Source organism: Amblyomma americanum, chromosome 1, assembly GCF_052857255.1.
Source record: "Amblyomma americanum isolate KBUSLIRL-KWMA chromosome 1, ASM5285725v1, whole genome shotgun sequence".
Taxonomy (NCBI): domain Eukaryota; kingdom Metazoa; phylum Arthropoda; class Arachnida; order Ixodida; family Ixodidae; genus Amblyomma; species Amblyomma americanum.
The window spans coordinates 438244694-438263802 of NC_135497.1; the positions used below are offsets into that span (position 1 = coordinate 438244694).

At 53.6% G+C, this 19109-nt stretch overlaps 1 protein-coding gene across 1 annotated transcript in view; it reads left to right on the forward strand.

Moving 5' to 3' along the window:
• Ctl2 (Choline transporter-like 2) overlaps positions 1–19109 on the forward strand; it is a gene marked incomplete in the record, with an annotated part of 162290 nt that overhangs the window by 21829 nt on the left and 121352 nt on the right. Inside the window, 1 exon segment of the mRNA XM_077650539.1 lies at positions 18726–18774. Within this exon segment, the coding sequence (XP_077506665.1) occupies positions 18726–18774 (49 nt within the window).

The window sequence follows — 19109 nt, forward strand, 5'->3', positions numbered from 1 at the left end:
CCAGGTATTGTTGTATTCTTGTGATGACTCTCAAAAAGCTTTCCTAGGCACGACGTGAGCCAGATAGGGCGCAAATTGTTTATCTCCAACTTCTTGCCTGGCTTGGGATCATCACAACTTCTGCATGCTTCCAATCCCGTGGCAGTGTGCCTTCTGTCCACAGTGTATTGAGGTAGTCTGTGAGTTGCATCACCGCTTCAACGCTGAGGTTGCGAATTAGCGAGTTTGATTTTATCTGCTCCTGCTGCTGTGTTTCTGGTAATCGCCCTGATGGCCGCATAAACCTCTTCATTGGTTATCGGCCTGTCGAGGTGCGGGTTCTCCTCCTCTTGATATTCTCCTTGGTATTCTTGCGGCTTGTCTGTGCCATAGCACTTCTTCTTGACCGCCTCCAGGATCTCTTCATCTGACTCTTTGCTGTTGTGGACCAGCCTCTGCATTGCTTTCCCACTTTCTGCTTTGGTCTTTGTTGGATCCATGGGGGCTTTGAGTATCCTCCACGTTCTGGCCGTACTAAGGGTGCCGTTCAGAGAGCTGCTAAACTGCTCCCATCCCTGTCTGGCCAGGTGGGCCGCATACTATTCTGCTTGGCGACCTCTGCGATCTTGAGTCGTAGCTTCCTGTTAAGCTTCTGTCTTTTCCATCTCTTTGTGAGCCCTCGCCTTGCTTCCCATAGCCTAAGCAGCCTCGGATCCACTTCCGGTGTGACTTCCGTTCTGTCTATCTCTTGCGTGTTTTGTTCCTGCAACTCTTCCAGCTGCTTGCTCCATTCCTATATTGAGGTGATTGCGCCTTGCATCTTCCCACAATCGCCCCGGAAAGCGTCCCAGTCTGTTATGTGGGCGGTTCCAATTTTTCTTTTAGTATTATCTGCTTCAAGAGTGACCTTGATTACATAGTGGTCACTTCCCAGGTTCTCCAGCAAGTTCTCCCACTCGACCTGCCGCGCTCCTCTGACAAAAGTCAGGTCTGGGCACGTGTCTGGGCCAACGCTGTTCCCTAGTTTCGTTGGTTGGTTCTCATCTGTTAGTAGGGTGCAGTTTGCATTTTCCGCTGCTATACAGATTAGTTGTCCTTTTTTCTCTCCTTTCTGGTAGCCCCAGCTGGGGTCGCTCGCGTTGAAGTCTCCCGCAATAAGCAGAGTGTTGGATTTAGCTAGTCTTCCCACCTCCATGAAAAGCTTATTGAAATTGCATCTCTTCTGTCTGGGTGGGCTATATAGGTTTACTATGAAAGTGCTTTTGGCTTTATGCTTCTTTTTGGGAATAACCAGTGCCGGGAACAGTGCGCCTTGCGAAAGCGTTAGCCCGATTACAAAAGCCGGCTGTACCATTCAAGTCTAGGGTTCCTTTCGAGCACTGTTACTTGGAGGGCCGGCGGTTTGTAAGCTAATGAGTGACTTGTTGGCTGTACAACTGTCGTGATACGATCTCGCGTGGTGTGATATTTATCTCGCCTTCGGTGACCGCTGCACGTGCTGGGGGTGAGGAATTGAGCGAGTAGCCCTCTCATTTAGCTACTACCTGCATCACTTTCAGGCTGTATGAAACCGTATAATCAGAATGTGACTCAGCCGACGTGTTCTTATGGTTTTTTGTCTTGCGATCGATCCACCGGACTAGCGCTGTCGTGTTGAGGCAATTAACAGTGTGCAAGGCGCGGAAATTTTCGATAGATGGGAGCAGGGCAAAAGCTGAATTTCTGTTTTTCCTGGAGGCCCTTACTGTATACGGAGAAATGTATGTGGAGGGCACGCCGTTCACTCCGTATATAACTGCACGCTTAAGACAGCCAAAAAATAAGGTTTTTCGCGGATTGCGTATTTCTGCGCCCACCTGGGCGGGCAGCCGATTTTCTGAACCACTTGAGCATATTGTCACGCGCCACACCGCACACACCGGTGGACAGTGAAGTGCTTCCCTGGGTGCGCTCCGCGCGCCACAAGCTTGTCACGCGATCGGTCCTGGGCCACGTGCTTCACAGCCAAGCACGGCAAGCTCAGATGCCTTAAGGAGAAGGTGTGCGCAGCTCCGATGTTTGCACGTAATTAACTGGTCTAGCATAATTCTGACAAAGCATATCTCTTTCACGCCGCAGCAAACGATTTGGCGTGCGCTCGGTCGGCGCCTCTGCATGCCTTTAATTAGACACCGAATCCAGGTCTGCCCTCCTACATTGTACGAAGGAAGCCAACAGCCACGGAAACGAAGTGGCGTAGGGAACTTTAAAAAAAAAATAATTTGTGGTGTTGATGAGTTGAATAGTATTTTAGTGATTATTTTATCGTTTCAGAATGATACGTTGTCTCCTACAATGTGGATCATTGTATCTGAGTTGATTAGTGAATGGCAGGAGGTGTAGATAGAAACTAAAAAGAGTTAATTGGGGTTCTCTGCCGCACCAATTAGTGAATGACTGTGGGATCACTGCCAAGATTGTGCAACGGCTCGCATGGGGAGCACAGCGTTACTTACCCTCTTCCGGGCAGCCATCGTGTATTTCGTCGCGCCACCTAGTGTTGCGAGACCGTGCCGAACGAAGGGAAAGCACGATGGCCTCCGTGCAGAAAACAAATGGCCACAGTGCAGAAGAAGCGTGTCGACACGAACACGAGGAGTGACAGCAACACCCGCCGCGGTGGCTCAGTGGCTGCTCATCCCATGGGTCGTGGGTTCGATCCCGGCTGCGGCGGCCGTATTTCGATGGAGGCGGAATACGACAACGCTCGTGTGTTGTGCAATGTCAGCACACGTTAAAGAGCCCCAGCTGGTCTAAACTTGTTCCGGAGCCCTCCACTAGCGGCGTCTCTCGTGGTCATAGCCCCTGTGTCGCTAAAGGCGCACGCGGGACGTTTAGTTGCGCTGTCAAAACGCCGGCGGCAAAGGGCTGAGTGGCGACGACGGAAGCCTCGAAGAGAACGAGGATTCCTGCATGGGAGCAACAACTCGCATTGGGACAGGCGGCGTTCGTTCGCGGATGAGCCAATTCCGCCTTTGTGCGCCGTGCTTGCTGTAGTCGGTGGCCGAAGGCAACGGGCCTCGCCTGTCGACGAACCATGTATGCCCACTCTGCTGCGCTGTCCATTCGCATCACCGGGCATGTGATCGTGGCAACTTTTTTTCGTATGCATTTCGTGAAAAATTACGGAGGCCACTTGAAGACTACTTACGTGCTTCGAATGCGAAATCATTGCTTGTTTAGTTCCTTATTATTTTCTGTTTATCTTCCTTTCTAATGTCACACCTACCCATTTTGCATACAGTCATATGGCAGCGCATGTATACACTATGTTGACTTTTGTTCGCCTAGAAGCAATGCTGTTTTGTGGCCTACGGGTTGCGTGTTCGCTTCGCGGTCCGAAGATCCTCGGCTCACTTTCCAGCGTCTTTTGAGTGAATTTTATTTTTCTTTGATACCGCGGTGACGTCATTTGCCATTTTTGGGACCACTTTTGCGGTCAACGTCGGCAACACCGGGTTTCATTGCTGCATTTCGTGAAAAAAGAAGCGACCTGACGCTGTGCTCGCTGGTGTAGCGTAGGGAATGTCGTTGGTACCTCTACTGTTTGGGGGGCTTTTTTGGAGGGACACCGTTGGGGGGTGTTCGGGGAAGCAAAATTGTCGCTAAAGGAATGAGAGCAACGCGGCATTATCCAGGGGCTCGCCTGCCGCAGTGTCCGCTTCGATGGCCGATCATTGGAAGCTATCGTTACGAATGTGCCGTTTTCATCAGGCTAGAGCTGCAGGACTTGGCTCTTCTCTGGCGCCGAACCGCAAATCGTCTTTGTGACGCGATGAAAAAGAGACGCGGCTTATCGCTGCGCGGCTCTTATCTGCGCGAATGTTTCGGCCAGTGTGCCAGTGCACTCTCCTCTCTTTGAAATGGCCTCCAATCGACGATAACGGAGTTTTCGAAGGTCACAGTCGTGTTCCTTGTAGCTGTTTTCGCGTTTCTGTTTGGCTCATGCCAAGGTCTGTGTCAGTTATGGCGTGCGTCCCTCTCGACCGAGGAAAAAAGACAGCCGCGGCAGTTGGCCTGCATACCAGGCCACCGCTCTTCGCTCACTGCAGTCGCGGCCCGGGTGTGTTCCGCCACCTCGACACGCAGTTGTGGCTCATTGCCCGTGGTCGCGGGACCATGCCGCGACGGTTGCATCTTATATAAGCGAAATGCAAACACGTCCGTGTCCCCATTGAACAACCCCGTGTGGTCGAAATTAATCCGGAGTTATCCTTCACGGTGCCCATTGTAGTCAGGGGTACAGCTTCGGCTCGTAAAAATTCACTGTGAAAGAATAAACTCGCCGCCTGTATCTCGGTGGCTGCGCATTGTTTCGCGGGCGCGTTGCAAGGGGCGTGCATCCAGGACGAGGAACGGGCGTCTGCCGCGTGGCTGTTGTCCTCGCGGTGACACCCATTGTCGTCCTCGGCGCGATAGGGGAAGGCTGCAGCTCTCCGCGGCGCACTATCGCACTGACATTTGCTCTTATCGTCCGGGCTGGCCATTTCGCGCCCGACTTCTTGGCCACTTGACAGCAGCTGTGAATGGCAGCCGAGCCGGGTTTATTTGGCTTCGCCATTTAGCCCTTTTATTTTATCTTTTACCGAGCCGTCTGTCTGCAGAGTATAGGCTGCTGACGTATGATTTGTTGGGACCGCAATTTATTTCGGTTCACACGCCCCCCACACACACACACTTTTTTTTTTACCCTCTTGCGCATGTGCGCAGAACATAGAAAACGAACCTAGTAAAGTGAAGTCGTTTGTCGCGTGGTCTCTTTCCCGTGGACCGACGGACGCACACTACCCGTGTCCTGCCGTTGAGTGGTGCCGGTGTGCGTGCAGCCTTCCGAAGCGGCCCTGTCGCTCTTTTCCCACGGAGTATACGCAAGAGCGCGTGTCAGGCAAGGGAGGAGCAGGAGACGAGCGAGGAACTGTTGCTGTGACCAAAGCTGCAGCTTGCAGCTGTAAATGGATTCTGTACGGATCGAGGAGGGCAGGCATGCGACAGTGGTAAAGGCGGGCACACACTGGAAGAAAAAGGGCCCCAGTCACGCTACCGAGAAGTAGTGTAACAAAATCAGGGGCCGAAACAGCCGGGCAAGCAAGCAACGTAGTCGGGGGGGGGGGGGGGGGGGCAATGGCTGTGGAAGAGGTTAAAGGGATTTCAGAGCATCCGGGGAAAGCAGCGCTGGTGTATCGTTGGAAGGGGGTGTCGAGACTCGCTTCGCGCGCACCGAGGCTGGAGATCGGCCGCGTTTCGGTGGATGGTTTCGGGGCACGTTTAAAGAAGCCCAGGGGGCCGACATTAATTCCGAGCTCTGCACTAAGGCTTCCCTCGCAGTTTTGCTTAGGCACGAGAAAATCCATCAGCGTACCGGAGTTCTCCAATTTTGCTGCGTAAAATGCGCTCGTCAGCTGCTTTTCGGCTTGCGCAGTTTTATCGCATTCCATTGCATGGCTGGTTCTTAACGCTGTCGTGCATCGCACGAACATTGTACTCGCATTGCGCTCTGTCTTTTGAGTTTGGAATGGCCTCGAAGCGAGGCTCTGCGGATATCGATCCCCCCTTTTCCGTCCACTTCGGGGCCTTTGTTGGGGCACTTTTTGGCAGTGAGGACTGCCAGTACGGGTTGGCGCCCGGCGGTCGCGCCGCGGCTCGGGTCGATTGGCGCGCGCCTCGCCGTTCCAGCGAACTTCCCGTTTTTTTTTTTTGTGCCTCGTTTCGTGCCTGGAATGCTATAGTCCGGCAGCCAGTTCACTTGGCTGAGGGACTCATCGGCGCCACCGCTGTCTGATGCTCCCTCGGCAGCCGTTCATTTCCTGCTCGCCTGGCCGTTGTACGCTCTTCTCTCCAACGTGAATCGTCTAACCAGGCCAAACACTTTAAGGCGTTCTTTACACAACGCGGCCAGCTCTCCAGAGTGGCTGGGTCGTGTGAAAGCAAACGCGTACACTATGCCTTGTGACCTCAAGTGGTAAAGTGCGGCACGATTGTATCTTGGTAACAGAAAGACGCTAGAAATCACTGGTTAGCTGCTGTCTGTTTTAGAATCGGCACAAAATTGCGCTTGGTTCAATCCAGAAAAGTTCCTTGTTTTGTGAATCAAGCGGTAGTGTACAGTCGGCTACATTCGTGTTATTCAAGTTCTGGCATAGTCCGCTGCGTGTGAGGTCCCATGTATGGACGGTATGTGGGTTCTGCAGCAGGCACAGTGTCAAATGCAAAATTTTAATGCATAGCACGCAAGTGGTCCTCCGGGTGCGTGCCTTTCTTCTCCGTCACTCCCAGTGCACTGCATCCGCCGCGTGTCTGTGAAGGTGGGTTCAGACGAGCGGACAGGATCGCGGATGGTCCGGGCGCGTCAGCGCTGTCCGCGTGCCACGTGAGCGTCACTGCTCTGAGCGGGCGGCGCGGTCTTTTCCGGGCCCGGACCGCGGATCGGATGGAAAAGGCGAGCGTCTTATTCAGTCCGCAATATTGGCGGCGGACCGGGATTGTTCTTGCCCTTTTTTGCTTCTAGGTCTGTCAACGTTGGCTCGAGTGCTACTCTGGCTAGCTATGCGTAATGAAGTCGGCTTTGCTCCATGCTGGCGCCTTTGGTCGCGGTATTCGCAGCTCGAGTGCAGCATTGTGGTCCCTCCTTTTCGTGTTTCTTCCACAGCGTTGTTCACTCCGTGTCTGCTGCACTGCGTCGTTGCTGTGTGTCTGAGCGCGTGAGCGAGTCCCCGCTTTGCTTTGTTGTTTCTGCTAATATGAGTGAAGTTGGAAATTAGGCGCTCAGTGACGAAACGACCGTCGTGTTTTTCGCGCTCGTTGTGAGCTGCCAACGTGTATGGAATATTTAACACGCTTACCACCTCAACACGACGCTAAGGAATCAATTTTGGCAAAAGATCGCCACGGAAATGGATGTGCGACATCCCGAGTCGGCCCTGTACACGGCCGATACGTATTTTTTATTTTTTTACTGAACATTCTAGCTAGGTGGGCTCTCGAACTTGCGCTATGCGACGCATTTTACATTGCTACGATTCCCTACGCAGGATTCTTGAAGGCGCTGTTTGGAAATAAGCGCCGTACGTTTCGAAATGAACGTAAGAAATTGAGAGCGGCCGGGGCACCGGCGTAGTTTGCGCTGGCAAGCAGAGGTTTTACTCGTGCTATTTTCCAACTACAGCTTCGTCCAATATAACCGCTTTTCAGCCGCGAAGGCTTCCTCGCCGTCCTCAGGCACTTCAACGACTACAGCCAGTGCAGCGAGACGACGTTTTCGCTCGGCGTCCATGTTGAAACTCTCGGCAGCAGAGTTTTCGGAGCCGCGCAAACAGCGCAAGCCCGATGGGGAAGAGAGTACGTGCGGATTGTCCGCTGCATTATGCTCGACGCCCGGACCGACTCGCGGATGCGTAGTCACGTGTCACGATAACCATCCGCGATCCGGTCCGATGGTCTGAACCCACTTGGGACACAGCTTTCACCCACATGCGCAGCCTCAGCTTTGGTGTACGCCACACCGACACTTAATCGCAGCACTGTGGAAGCTGCAGACTTCCTCGGGACAGCGTATAAGGGGCCTCGTCGTCTGCTGACGCGGTCGGGGGAATGGATGCAGCAACGCTGTTTGGACCGTCGAGGAAACATTCACATGTCAGTGTTGCGTGCCTTGCTGAGGCGGAAACAAGTGAGATGGGACGGCGACGAATGACAGCTGTCCTACGGAACGAGTCTGGTGTGATTCTGCGGTGGCGGCCTATTTTTTAAAGGAGTACCAAAGCGGAAATCAAATTGTACTAAAAGTAACTTTGCGTCAGTTGTGAGCCATACAGATGAATTGAAGTATACAGTGAGCAATGACACACGAGGCGCAGTAGAGTAAAAAAAAAAGCACCAAATACGCAAAGGAACCGCTCCTGAGCTAGTCGGTGCGCAGCCAAAAAAGCCTCGCGTGCCCCTTTCCTCGGTGATGCCGTTTCGTTGCTGGCGGCCGCCTTCTCTCTGCAAGGAAAACCGCCCAGGGAGTTGAAACAGCGGATCATCTGAAGAGTACGCCATTTTGAAGTTGTCCACGCCATCAGTCACGCTCGCGGCGGAGGCTGTTCCCGTCTCCGCGTTTGTTTCGGGCAGAACGGCGGCGGCGAGAGGTGGAGGCGGGCGTTCGTGTCTCACTGAGCGCGGCCTGTTTCCGAGCACGCCGCTGCTGGTGCGTCCTCGCGTCTCGTTGCTTTCCCGGCAGCTTCATCCGCCATTAGAGAGTTTGTTTCACGTACGTACAGAGTTCACGCACGCAAACGTGACAAGTCTACGTAGCATACGCGCATGTCGTTTCAAACCCTTTTAGTTGCACGTACGCGACAGACGCCGCGCGTTCTTCGTAGCGCCGTCTACTGACAGATGAAGACTGCTGTAGCCACTCTAAGACAAGACGAGTCAAAGCCAAGCCAGTCGAACTGCGTCGGAGCGCTGCTTCTTGAGGCTTAACAGCTGAGAAATCGCCCTTATATCTGAAGAACAAAAGCTATTTGTCGCTTGAAACTTTATGCGAGGGTAAGAATGGGCAAATCGATGGCGAATGCAACAGTTTAGAACGCGATATCGCGTCGAGGGATTAGCGACGAAGCTGTTATCGCTGTGAAGCGGGAGGTCAGGGCGCCGCCATGTTTGTCAACGCTACGTGCGCAAGCAACGCAAAGACCGCAACGTAAAAATCCGAATCTCACGTACGCACGTGAGACTCTCGCGTACCCTTTGCGTTCTGCGCATGCGCACTGGTCACCCGTAAGAGCTCTACGTGCGTGAAACTAAAGCTCTCTATTGCCGGTAACCCCGTGTGTTGTAAGGGGGCGTTGCGAGTGCGACCAGCGTGCACGTGTCGGGGCTGAGCGGGGCAAGCCGAGCAATGACACACCCACGTTTCGGGCTTTCTCGTGGAGCAGCGGCCGAAATCGTGGCAGCTATATTACAGCCACGCATAGTTTCTCTTTGAACGGAACTGCGTCGCATTAAACCTCCCCAGTCCCGAGACAGCAGCCGACGAAGAGCGCTGCCTCTCGCAGCTGGTGTTTTGTTGAGAAATAACAGCGAAACAAAGAGACACACGGTCTTGGCCTGCTTCTAATGGCGGCCCCTTTTCTGTGAGCTATGTAGCCGGAAATTATCTGCGGCTAGCGGTGACCGCAGTTGTGTTAACGGGGGTCAGGGAACATCTCGTTGAGACCGAGTAGAAGGAATGGGCATGGACAGCGCCGTTCAATGCGGTGAGCAGATAACCGGTTATCGCTTAGAGTGACGGAGTGTGCATTCCAACACAGGTCAGGCGTACCAGGGTGCGGAGTCAGAATGGGAAAGCGATTTTGTGGGGATGGGGTGCTGCAGATGGCGTGGCACAGGTTTGATTGAAGGTCAGTGGCAAAAGCGTTTGTCACGAGTAGACGTGGGTTGGTGATGATTACGAGGGCAACAAAAAAATAATAATCGGAGGGGACATGCATAATGACGCATTGTTTAGCACACCTGCTGTTGGAGTAGGCGATTTTGTTTTCGTTTAGCCCAGTTAATGGCAGTCTTACACCTCCACGTCAAGAAGCGCTTTAAAAAACTTCTCCGATTTCGCGCGGTTCCTGTCCCTGGCCAGAATCAGTCCTAAAAAGTCAAGAACGCGCCCACACTGCTCTAAAATGTGAATGGATCGAGCCACATTAACGTCTTCGTGTTTATGAAGGCTCGGGTTTTTAACCATTCCTTTTAACCTCTTTGCACTTTTCAGCGGAATCTCGCAGACGACGAAGCCCTGTAAACTCCGCAGTTGGACGCGTAGATCACGTCTTGTCGGTTTTTTGCACAGACCGCCGAATGCTCTCACATTATTCACTGAGGAGCATTCCGCGGCGCGGAGGAAACTGCATTCAGCCAGTATCGTGCTCCGACATCCCTCAGGCAACGACGGGGAAGCCTTGCGCGTATGCTGAGACTGCGAGGTCGCCGCCCTTGTTTTGCGCGACGAACTGGACAGTGAAGAAGGAAACACGCAGGGACACAGCGCTGACTCACAACTGAAAATAAGTACCCAACTGGCGGCCAGAAAGGGAAAGCAGTGCACACAAGTCACGCAGCGGAAACAAAATGTACCCAAAAAAGTATCGCAGTAAAGCATACACGTGTCAACATTCGTAGTCGAGGTAGCGTTGTTCTATTTCTGACAGCGATACAGAGGGTGCGCTAATACATTCTTGCGGGAGCCTTGCTATCATGTGTGCTTCTGTAATTTCCCTCGCCAGCGAGTAGCGGTTCCTACCTATCACAACTCCCCGCAGGGGAGGGGGGGGGGCGTCTGCAGCTTGCAGGCGTCGGTGAGTGGCGACACCGCGGGTTCCCGAGCATCCGCAGGGACATCCCCGCAAGGGGATGATGGTGCGCCACTGTGCGCGGTCCTTTATTTTTGTGCGTGTGTGCGCGCTCGCACGGCAGATGTCAGCTCCTAAAAAGGCGCGTCTCACGCTTTGCAGGTAGCTTTTCGCAGGCCTGTTGCCAACTGCATCCCGTAAATTAGCCCGTCGCCTCGAGTCACAGTCGCTCGACGAGGGGCCGAAAGAGTGATGCCAGCTTTGCAGAGCAGAGCGCCAAATCCGCAGTCATTGGAAAGCTGTCTCTCAGGCGGATGTGATGCAAACAGCTGCGCCCGGGACAAACGCGTGACAGAAGAGGGGCCGCCGCCAGGTGCGGCTGTGAAGCGAGTGTGGCCCACCTGTTTTCCGCGCACTCCATTTGCAGTTGCGTCACGCGGCGAGAATTGGGTGTCGGAAGGCAAGAGGTCTTGTCTCCTCGTGGTTTGGCCCCCGAGGGAGGCTGGGGGCACCTTGCGCTGCTGCCTCTCGGCGCACTTGTCAACAGCCGGCCGGGAGAGGGCGGGGGTCGGCCGCCGCGAGGCGTAGCTGTCCGGCTCCTTGGGGCGCCAGACGCTCGTCATGGGTCGTGCCTCGGACGCCAGCTCGCCGCTCACCGGAGGTCAGTATTCGGCTTCCCGCGCGCATTCTTTCGGCCGCGTGTTTCCGTAGAGGGGGGGCTACACAGTCTCCAAACACTCGTCGCCGGGTGTGGTTCACGCGGAGGAGTCACCGCGGCCACATCAGCGGCGCCGTCGACTGTCCGCCTGCGAACCCCGTCTTGAGCCGTGGCTGCGCGACTTCCCGCTGGCGGGACAGAGCCGCAGGGCCTCGTATCGAAGCAACGCTCACTTCTCTGTCGAAGGCGCGTTTTGCATATTTCCTCCTGGCTGGCTCGCATATTCCGCTTACAGACAAAAGAGAGCTTCAGCTCTACCATACGGTGAAACACGGTAACTACGGCAAATGTGGCTTGGCAAGCCTGTCAACGGTAGCAACGCGTTACCTTACTTGCCGAATCGGCTATACGCTCTCTGTTGAGCTACCTGAACTGTAGTCGATCCTTGTGGCGCTCGCGTCCGCCCGTTGGCGCTAGCAGGCGTGTGCCGTAGCACGGCGAGTATAGCGCTCGCATTACCGGCGGCGCGCTGCAACTGAGCTCGGTTCCGCGAGTGTTGTGACACTTGGTCGTCGTCCGTGGTTCGTTCCCCGGGCCAGCGATAGCTCTTATGCGCATTTTGGGCAGAGCCATTCCTTGCAACCGGGCGCGGTGCGTGTGTGCAAGACATGCTGCATGAGGAGGAAGACATGTGCTACATGTCACGCGAAATGAGTGCCACCCAGTGTGTGCGTAGTCTCCTGAAACCCAGACCACTCCAAGCAATTCATTGTATTATGACATCACCACCCTCCATCGCGCCCTCACTCTCTCCTTTCCCTTTCCCCCTTCGGCCGCCGGGGCGGCTCAGTGGTTGGTTATATGGTGCTCGGCTGCTGACCCGAAAGACGCGGGTTCGTCTCTCTCCAAACCGGCGGGCACCACTAGGGATTCAAGCGGGTCCCTTATTGTTGTTCCACTGCGCACCCACAAAATGGCCCTCGTAAGGCGCAATCGCAGCGCCACGGGCGACGGCGGAGCTGCCCACGCTGGCATGGCGAGGTCGCTGCTCGCACTCAGCCTTGGCCAAGCCCGCATAGACATTGTTCTGTGCACGGGGACAACTTTGCGGAAGAGTTTTTGTTTTGCTTTGTATCTGACGACACGTTCTGCGCAGGCAACTTGCGCTGCTCATCCGGCTGTCTGTAGAGAGCGTGTGGCGCGCCGTGTTCGATTTTGCCCAGTGCGTGATCGGAACGGCGGCACCCACGGCAAAAGAGGTGCGGCGGCGTCATGAGCTGCGAATGGGGCGCCCATGACTTGGAGCGCTTCGGCCCAGTCACGCACGCTGCTTCGGCGGATATGCTCTGGCAGGTGGCGTCGTGAAAGCGCGTCCACATCAAAGCTTCTTCCTCCGCAGTTTGTTACGGTGCGTCAGTCGCCGTGGAAACTTCCAGCGCTGGCTTCCAGGGGGCTGTCTTATGAACATGCTCGTTTTTATGAAGTGGTTGTTGCAGCGCGAGCGTTTGCGTGGTGAGAAAACTTTCGTGCCTTAGTTTTTTTTTTCATAACATTTAACGCCAGTGACTGTTGACATGCCGCAGTCACAACGGGCTATGTATTGATCAATGCAAGTTAACTACACTCTGTGTAAGAACTGGCACTCACCTGGTAGAGCATGCCGGCTACTGCACTCTGTCTTGCAGATGTTTACTTATCCCAAACGGCCTAAGGAGTGAAACGCGGACAACTGCAAGTGCACACTCTGTATACGGCCAAAACAAAGTTGGAGAACGTTTATTTTCTTCGCTCGTGTAGGGCAGCGGAGCTTCACGGTCACCTGTGACCCGCGCCTCACGCAAAAAATTAGTCCGTCGCTGATTCCGCTGAGCGTAAATAGAGAGATATGTGTAAATAGAGAGTGTGGCTAGTGAAGCCACACGTAATTAATACAAAGAATTATGCAACAGGACGCCAGTTGTCACCGCTCCCGTGTAGAGGCCAGCCTTCAACGTACCGTGCGCCGTGAAATTGCTTCCGAGCCAAGTTTCCGGACTTTCTGCGACGTGCAGCTGTTGCCTGGACTGGTTCATCGTTTACCGAGGAGTTGCCAACTCTAATGCGGCAGCGATCTGCGAATTGGTGGGCAGCTGAACCGTTGGAGTTCGCAAAACGCGCGCAAGAAGCCGTCGCGAGACTCGAAATGAAACGTATGCCAGGTGTTTCAGGGAAGCTCGCCACGAGTTCTTAAAAATAGGGTTTTTGAGGTCAAGAGAAGCTGTTGCGACACAGTAATAGCAGTGTTGGCGAACGCCAAAATACAGGTGAATTACATTAACTATATTAAAATGATTAACTAAATTCTAATAGTCATTTTTTTAGCTATTGCCAGTGGGCGCCTGATTGAAATTAGAGATTTGTAGCCCGCCGTTAGTAATAGTCATATATCAGTTCTTATAATACTTAGAAAACACGATTAGCCCCGCCGCTGTGGCTCGACATTTGTGCTATTTATCTCGCCATTCGAAAACTGCGGCGATTCTGGAAAAAGGGAGTGAGTTAAGCAAGGGACGAGCAAATGCTTCCTGGAAAGGCGTTCCCAGAACTGCTTTACTTTCTGAGTGTACAGTGTCGAATGCAGCATATACACGTGGTGTTGCAAGGGCGTCCGCCAGGGTTATTTAATAACATTGTTTCGGAATGTGAGCTTTTGCGGTGTAGCAATGGAGAGTTTCAGCATGCGCGATCCGTTTTCGCGGGGACGATGGCCTCGAGGGGCCCTCGCGTAAGCGGATTGTGGATCGCTGTGTGCTAAATTTCTCGAATACGCAGGGATGTCGGACGTCGTAAAACAGGTATCGTGTTAACTATTTAGCTGGCTGCTTAATTCCAATAGTTAACTTTCAGTTGTTTTCCGAAGGCGCCTAGTTGAAATTGAAGATTTGTAGCTGGCTGTTAGTGGTAGCCGTGTCAGTTATCGGAATGTCGATAACTCTACTTTCGTCGGCGCTGTGACACGACGAATTCTGCCCATGCCGGCGCGTCAAAGCGAAGCCGCGCGTCTCTCCAGCGCGCGCGACCACCGACGTAGGTCTCCTCCATCGATCCAGCAGTTCTGATGTGGGTCGCCTAAGCTGCCTGCCAAGCAGTTTCAGTGCGCTGGATGGCGCTATAGCTTCGGGGCGAACCCGATGCGAGCTCATCGCTTCTCGGTAAATGCCGGCATGCAGGTGCTTGCCGATCAGCCCTGGCAGTGTGTTTGCTCGCCCTGGAATCTCCTAAACGCTCGCTTATCAGGACACGCCAGGGCAGGGTGCACTTGACACCCACTGTGGCGCGAATATCGCCAGATATCTGAACAACGCGGCTGGGCGAAATTCGCCAGTTGGCCACTTTCTCGGGGGTTCGGTCAAAGGTATTAAACACATACCGGTTTACTTGACGCCAGCTGTGCATGCGCAGTGGCCCCGCCATTTCCCACCCAACCCACTGCGCGTGTGCAAGAGGCGTCCGGTAAACCGGTACACGTCTACGCTAGCACATCTACGCTTCGCTACAGATCTCTCTGTGCGGCTCTCTGAGCTTACCGGTTTCCACGACCTCGCAGGCTTTGCCTTTGCTGGCAGGCTTGCTTCCGTTCGTGCTGAATGCGATGCTGCGACTTCGCTCCAACCCCCGGGATTCATTCTGCGCGCTGGTGTTGGCCTCGGAACGCTTTCGGTTCTCCCTTCCGAATGCGCCTTGTTGCGCGCGTAGTCGGGAGTGCCTGGCTAAGAAACGAGCCAGTGCAGGTGGTCGAGTAAGGAACACATCCGGGCATTGGACATTAGCTTGTTTTCGCTGTGGTCAACGCGAGGACTGAAGCATTTCCCGAAACCATGGCGTCCCGCTCCGTCGAAAAAAATAAGAATGCTTTGTGCTGGGGTGGCCTAGAGGTGCACCATTCTGCCGCCATTGGTTGAGGCTGTACCGGCCAAGTTTTGTAGTGTGACACCGAACTGCTTGCGCTCGGTACTCTGCGCTAGTGGGGCAGTCCAGTGCCACTGCTTCTGGTGCAGTGGCCGACTACTTTTCTGGGAGTTTTGCGCCGGTCGTTTGCTCACTGCTTCGTTGTATTGGTGGTCTGTATATGAAGCAGTGTCCCGCTCACTGCTTGCGAAGGGAGCTTTTTGCACAGCGAAGCTGGCAGGGGGCAGACTTCCATTGCTTGCTGAGGCAGCCACGGTGTCGAGTGGCAATTTGGACAGTTTTTTCATTGATTGTGAAGACACAAAGCAGCGGAACGAACAAGGACGCAGGGGACAGGACACCCATCATCTGGGCCAAGCTAAATTTCTTGCGTGCCACATGCGCAAAGGACCTTCGTGTCAGTAGAGAGTGGAGCATCTAAATGTCACCGTCCTGAGCGTACTGAAGCCTGAAGGCTAGATCCTTAGACCGTAGGGAGCTGCAGAGAGCCTGGCTGAGGTGACCTTGTGGACCTTATGTCCGTTAGTCGACGCCCCACAGAAGCTGGGCGGAAGTGCTAACCGTCGCAACGAAATGTTTAGGGGCGCGTTGTTTCATCAAGCCGCGCGGTTGAATGCATCTAATATTAGATGTTAATTTGCTGCGTCTGCCAGAATACGTCCACAGATTTATTAATGCGTGAGCATTAGAAGGGTCTGTGCAGGCGGAAATGGCGACTGCCGCTCGTGACCGGCAACCTTAGTATGCCACCTCTAATATAAATAACTTCAGTGTGTTCACCTCGGATATGCTAATGCATTCAAACGGTCCACCGGAGATCACCGAAGAGTTTTTGTTTTATGACATTAAGGTGCTAGTTTTTAGTCCACAGTAATTTTTCGCGTATAGCCCGGGTATAAGTGTTTAAAGGTTGATAGGCTAGTTTTTGGTTCGGCAGCAATTTTAATCTGAACTGCCCGAATTTTTTTTCTCTTACGTTTGTGTAATTGAAATAAAAAACTGAATGGCAAAATGCTGCCAGTGAATTTTCATCCCTGTACATTGCTATATCGTATAAGCACCTCGAGTGTTTACGTCCTGCGCTGCGTCCTACGGTGTTATTTCAGCTCGCGGCGAGTCACCCTAACCTTGACAGGAGGCGCCGACGGTAGATGTCCCAGATGGCACCGAGCACGTCGATGACGAAGTGGGCCCATTGTTCTTGCTGGCTACTGAAGCTGCAAAAAACGGCCCCGAAGCCGTGGTAACCGGAGTCTACGAAACGCGTTAACGCAAAGCGTCGTATAGCGCTGTGTGGCACCGCAAAGCAGTATTTGCGTCGCGCTTTCAAGAAGCGTGAAAAGTTGCAGCGAACCGTGTGTGAGCCTTTACGTGACGCTCCTTCGTTATTCTGGCTAAAATTGGACTCCCCTTTCGCATGAAGTGATTTTATTTTTCCCACCGCAATTCAACATTCTCGGAATCATTGCTTGGCGTTGCGTTGTGCGGCGGACTTTCAGTAGCCGCCCCGGGAAGTTGGTAAAAGTATTGAACGGTATTGCGGATTGTTTGGAAATTGGCTTAGGCATTGCTGCTAGTTGCTTTTAGCCCAGGAAGAATATTGTTAATTGAAAAAAAAAACAGTTTGGTGACATAGCCCTTGATGGGGCATTCAGCTCTGCGCTTGCGTGGCGGAAATGTGATTTCGTTTTGCCGAAACTCCTGCGAACACTGCAGCCGCGATGCATTTCCCGATGTCGTCAGAGAGGAAATGTGTTTGGGCGATGCGCTTGTCGTGCGGAACTTCGCTCGGCCCGAATTCTTTTGGAATAGCGTTTGGGAGGGCACGCGGGAGCGTTTTTCGTTTCTAGTGTACACAGACATACCTGCGCCTGTATTGGGAAGCGACAGGCGGCGCACCTTTTCCTGGGTTCGGTACAGCTGGCGGCCTTGTACGTTTCCCTGCTACGTGCGTGCGACGAGAATCGCTTCCTCGTTGAACTTTTTCTTCTTGGCTTCAAAGACTGTGTTCACACTCGCTTCCGCCTCCTGACGCCCAGCTGTGATCAGTGGTTGTCGTTCGGCTCTGCCGTGGTGCGATTTCAGCTGCCGTGGTCGCATCTCGTGACTGAAGGGTGGAAATTTCTCTTTTGTACACATACTCTTGAAAAGCCCTAATTTTCAAACGGTTACGAACTCTGCGCGCGGCCATATTTGAGAACCCTGGCCGAGTGCCAGACTGAACAGTGCAAGCGCGGAGCACTTCCCACTTGTTCCCTTGTGGGCATAGGTTTTCTCTCAACAATCTCATTCATTCATCTATGGCCACTGCTGTTATCAACGCCTGTGAGTACACAACCAGAAGACCTCTTGTGGAGAATCTGATCTGGTTTCTTCATGTGTGCTCGATTTTAAACACGTAGAGGTCGCTCAGCCTCTCTGCCTTCGGCTGTTGAGCCCAGGGTCACGGGATCGAAATCTGTCCGCGGAAGCCGCATTTCTTTGGAGGCCGACTGCAGACTACCGCGTGCCGTGCGACGTCAGCGAACGTTAAAGAACTCCAGCTGGTTGAAATTAATCCAGAGCATACGGCTTCTGTAATAGCCCATGTACACTTCTGCGCAGCCGCCGCGGTTGCTCAGTTGTGACGGCGCTCGGCTGCTGGCCCGAAAGACGCGGGTTCGACCCTGGCCGCGGCGGTCGAATTTCGATGGAGGCGGAATGGCATAGAGGCCCGTGTGCTGTGCGGTGTCAGTGCACGCTAAAGAACCCCAGGTGGTCGAAATTCCCGGGAGCCCTGCACTACGGCGTCCCTCATAGCCTGAGTCTCTTAACGAACTTTCAATGCACAGTTTCCCGACTCGTGGCAGTGGGCGTCGTACTGCTGGCGAAACGGACCTGCTTGCTTCGTATTTTCGCACATTGCCAACCCACACGATATTTTTTCTATGGTAAAGGAGTAGTGAATGGAAGAAACGCTCGTTCACAGTTGTTCGCTTTTCGGGAAGCGTTTCATTCGCTTTTCCTGCTGTTTGGGAGGCGTGAAGTTGACTTGTCGACAGCGCGATTACCCGTCTGGAAAAACTATAACGATGGTGCAAGCTAATGGTCGAGACCAACTAAAGGAGGACAAGAAAAAAAAGCATAAACATGACAGGACAGCTTTTTTTTCTGAACTTTGTATTGTCCTCATTTCATTGCGCTGGTTTTGGTCTGTTAGCGTCCGGAACGAAACAGCTAGCTCGATCAAAATTTTGATTAGTGTGAATTCTTAAGTGTGGCCAAGGCTGGTGTTTTTTTTTTTTTGGTCGCTCTTTTTTGGGGTGGTTTTTATCATCGGCTACGAGGCCGTTCCTAGTGCGGTCGCTGGCGGGAACGTATCGGTGGCCTGAAACCGGAGGCGGCGTTGTTTGGCCGCCCCGCCGCGGTGGCTCAGTGGTTAGGGCGCTCGACTACTGATCCGGAGTTCCCGGGTTCGAACCCGACCGCGGCGGCTGCGTGTTTATGGAGGAAAAACGCTAAGGCGCCCGTGTGCTGTCCGATGTCAGTGCACGTTAAAGATCCCCAGGTGGTCGAAATTATTCCGGAGCCCTCCACTACGGCACCCCATTCTTCCTTTCTTCTGTCACTCCCTCTCTTATCCCTTCCCTTACGGCGCGGTTCAGGTGTCCAACGATATATGAGACAGATACTGCGCCATTTCCTTTCCCCAAAAACCAATCATTAATCATTGTTTGGCCGCTGCTCCGTCGCAGTCTAGCACGATACTCACGGAGCCCTTGCTTTCTTCTCCGCAGGGGAGCCGCGCAGGTTCGACCCCGAGTTCAAGGGGCCCCTCAAGAACCGGTGAGCACCCTATTCCTCTGGGGGCTGCTGCCTGCTGGCCTGCTGGACAACCAGAGCCAGTGCCGCCCAACTGCGGATTCTGCGTAACTGTGAATCTTGACGGGGTTGCAGGTAGCGCTGCGTGTTGCCGTCGTGACGCCGACATGCAGTGCTCCTTTTAAACGCTGTAAAATATCTCGAAATCTACTGGGCGAAATACTTTCACGCGTCTCGTACATGTGTTTGGGTTATCTTGGAAGCTGAAGCACACGACAGCAGGCCAAAACAGCCAAGGGCCTGCTATGCATTGTGTACGCAATGTGCCGCTGAGATCGCTGGAAAGACGCGACGGTAAT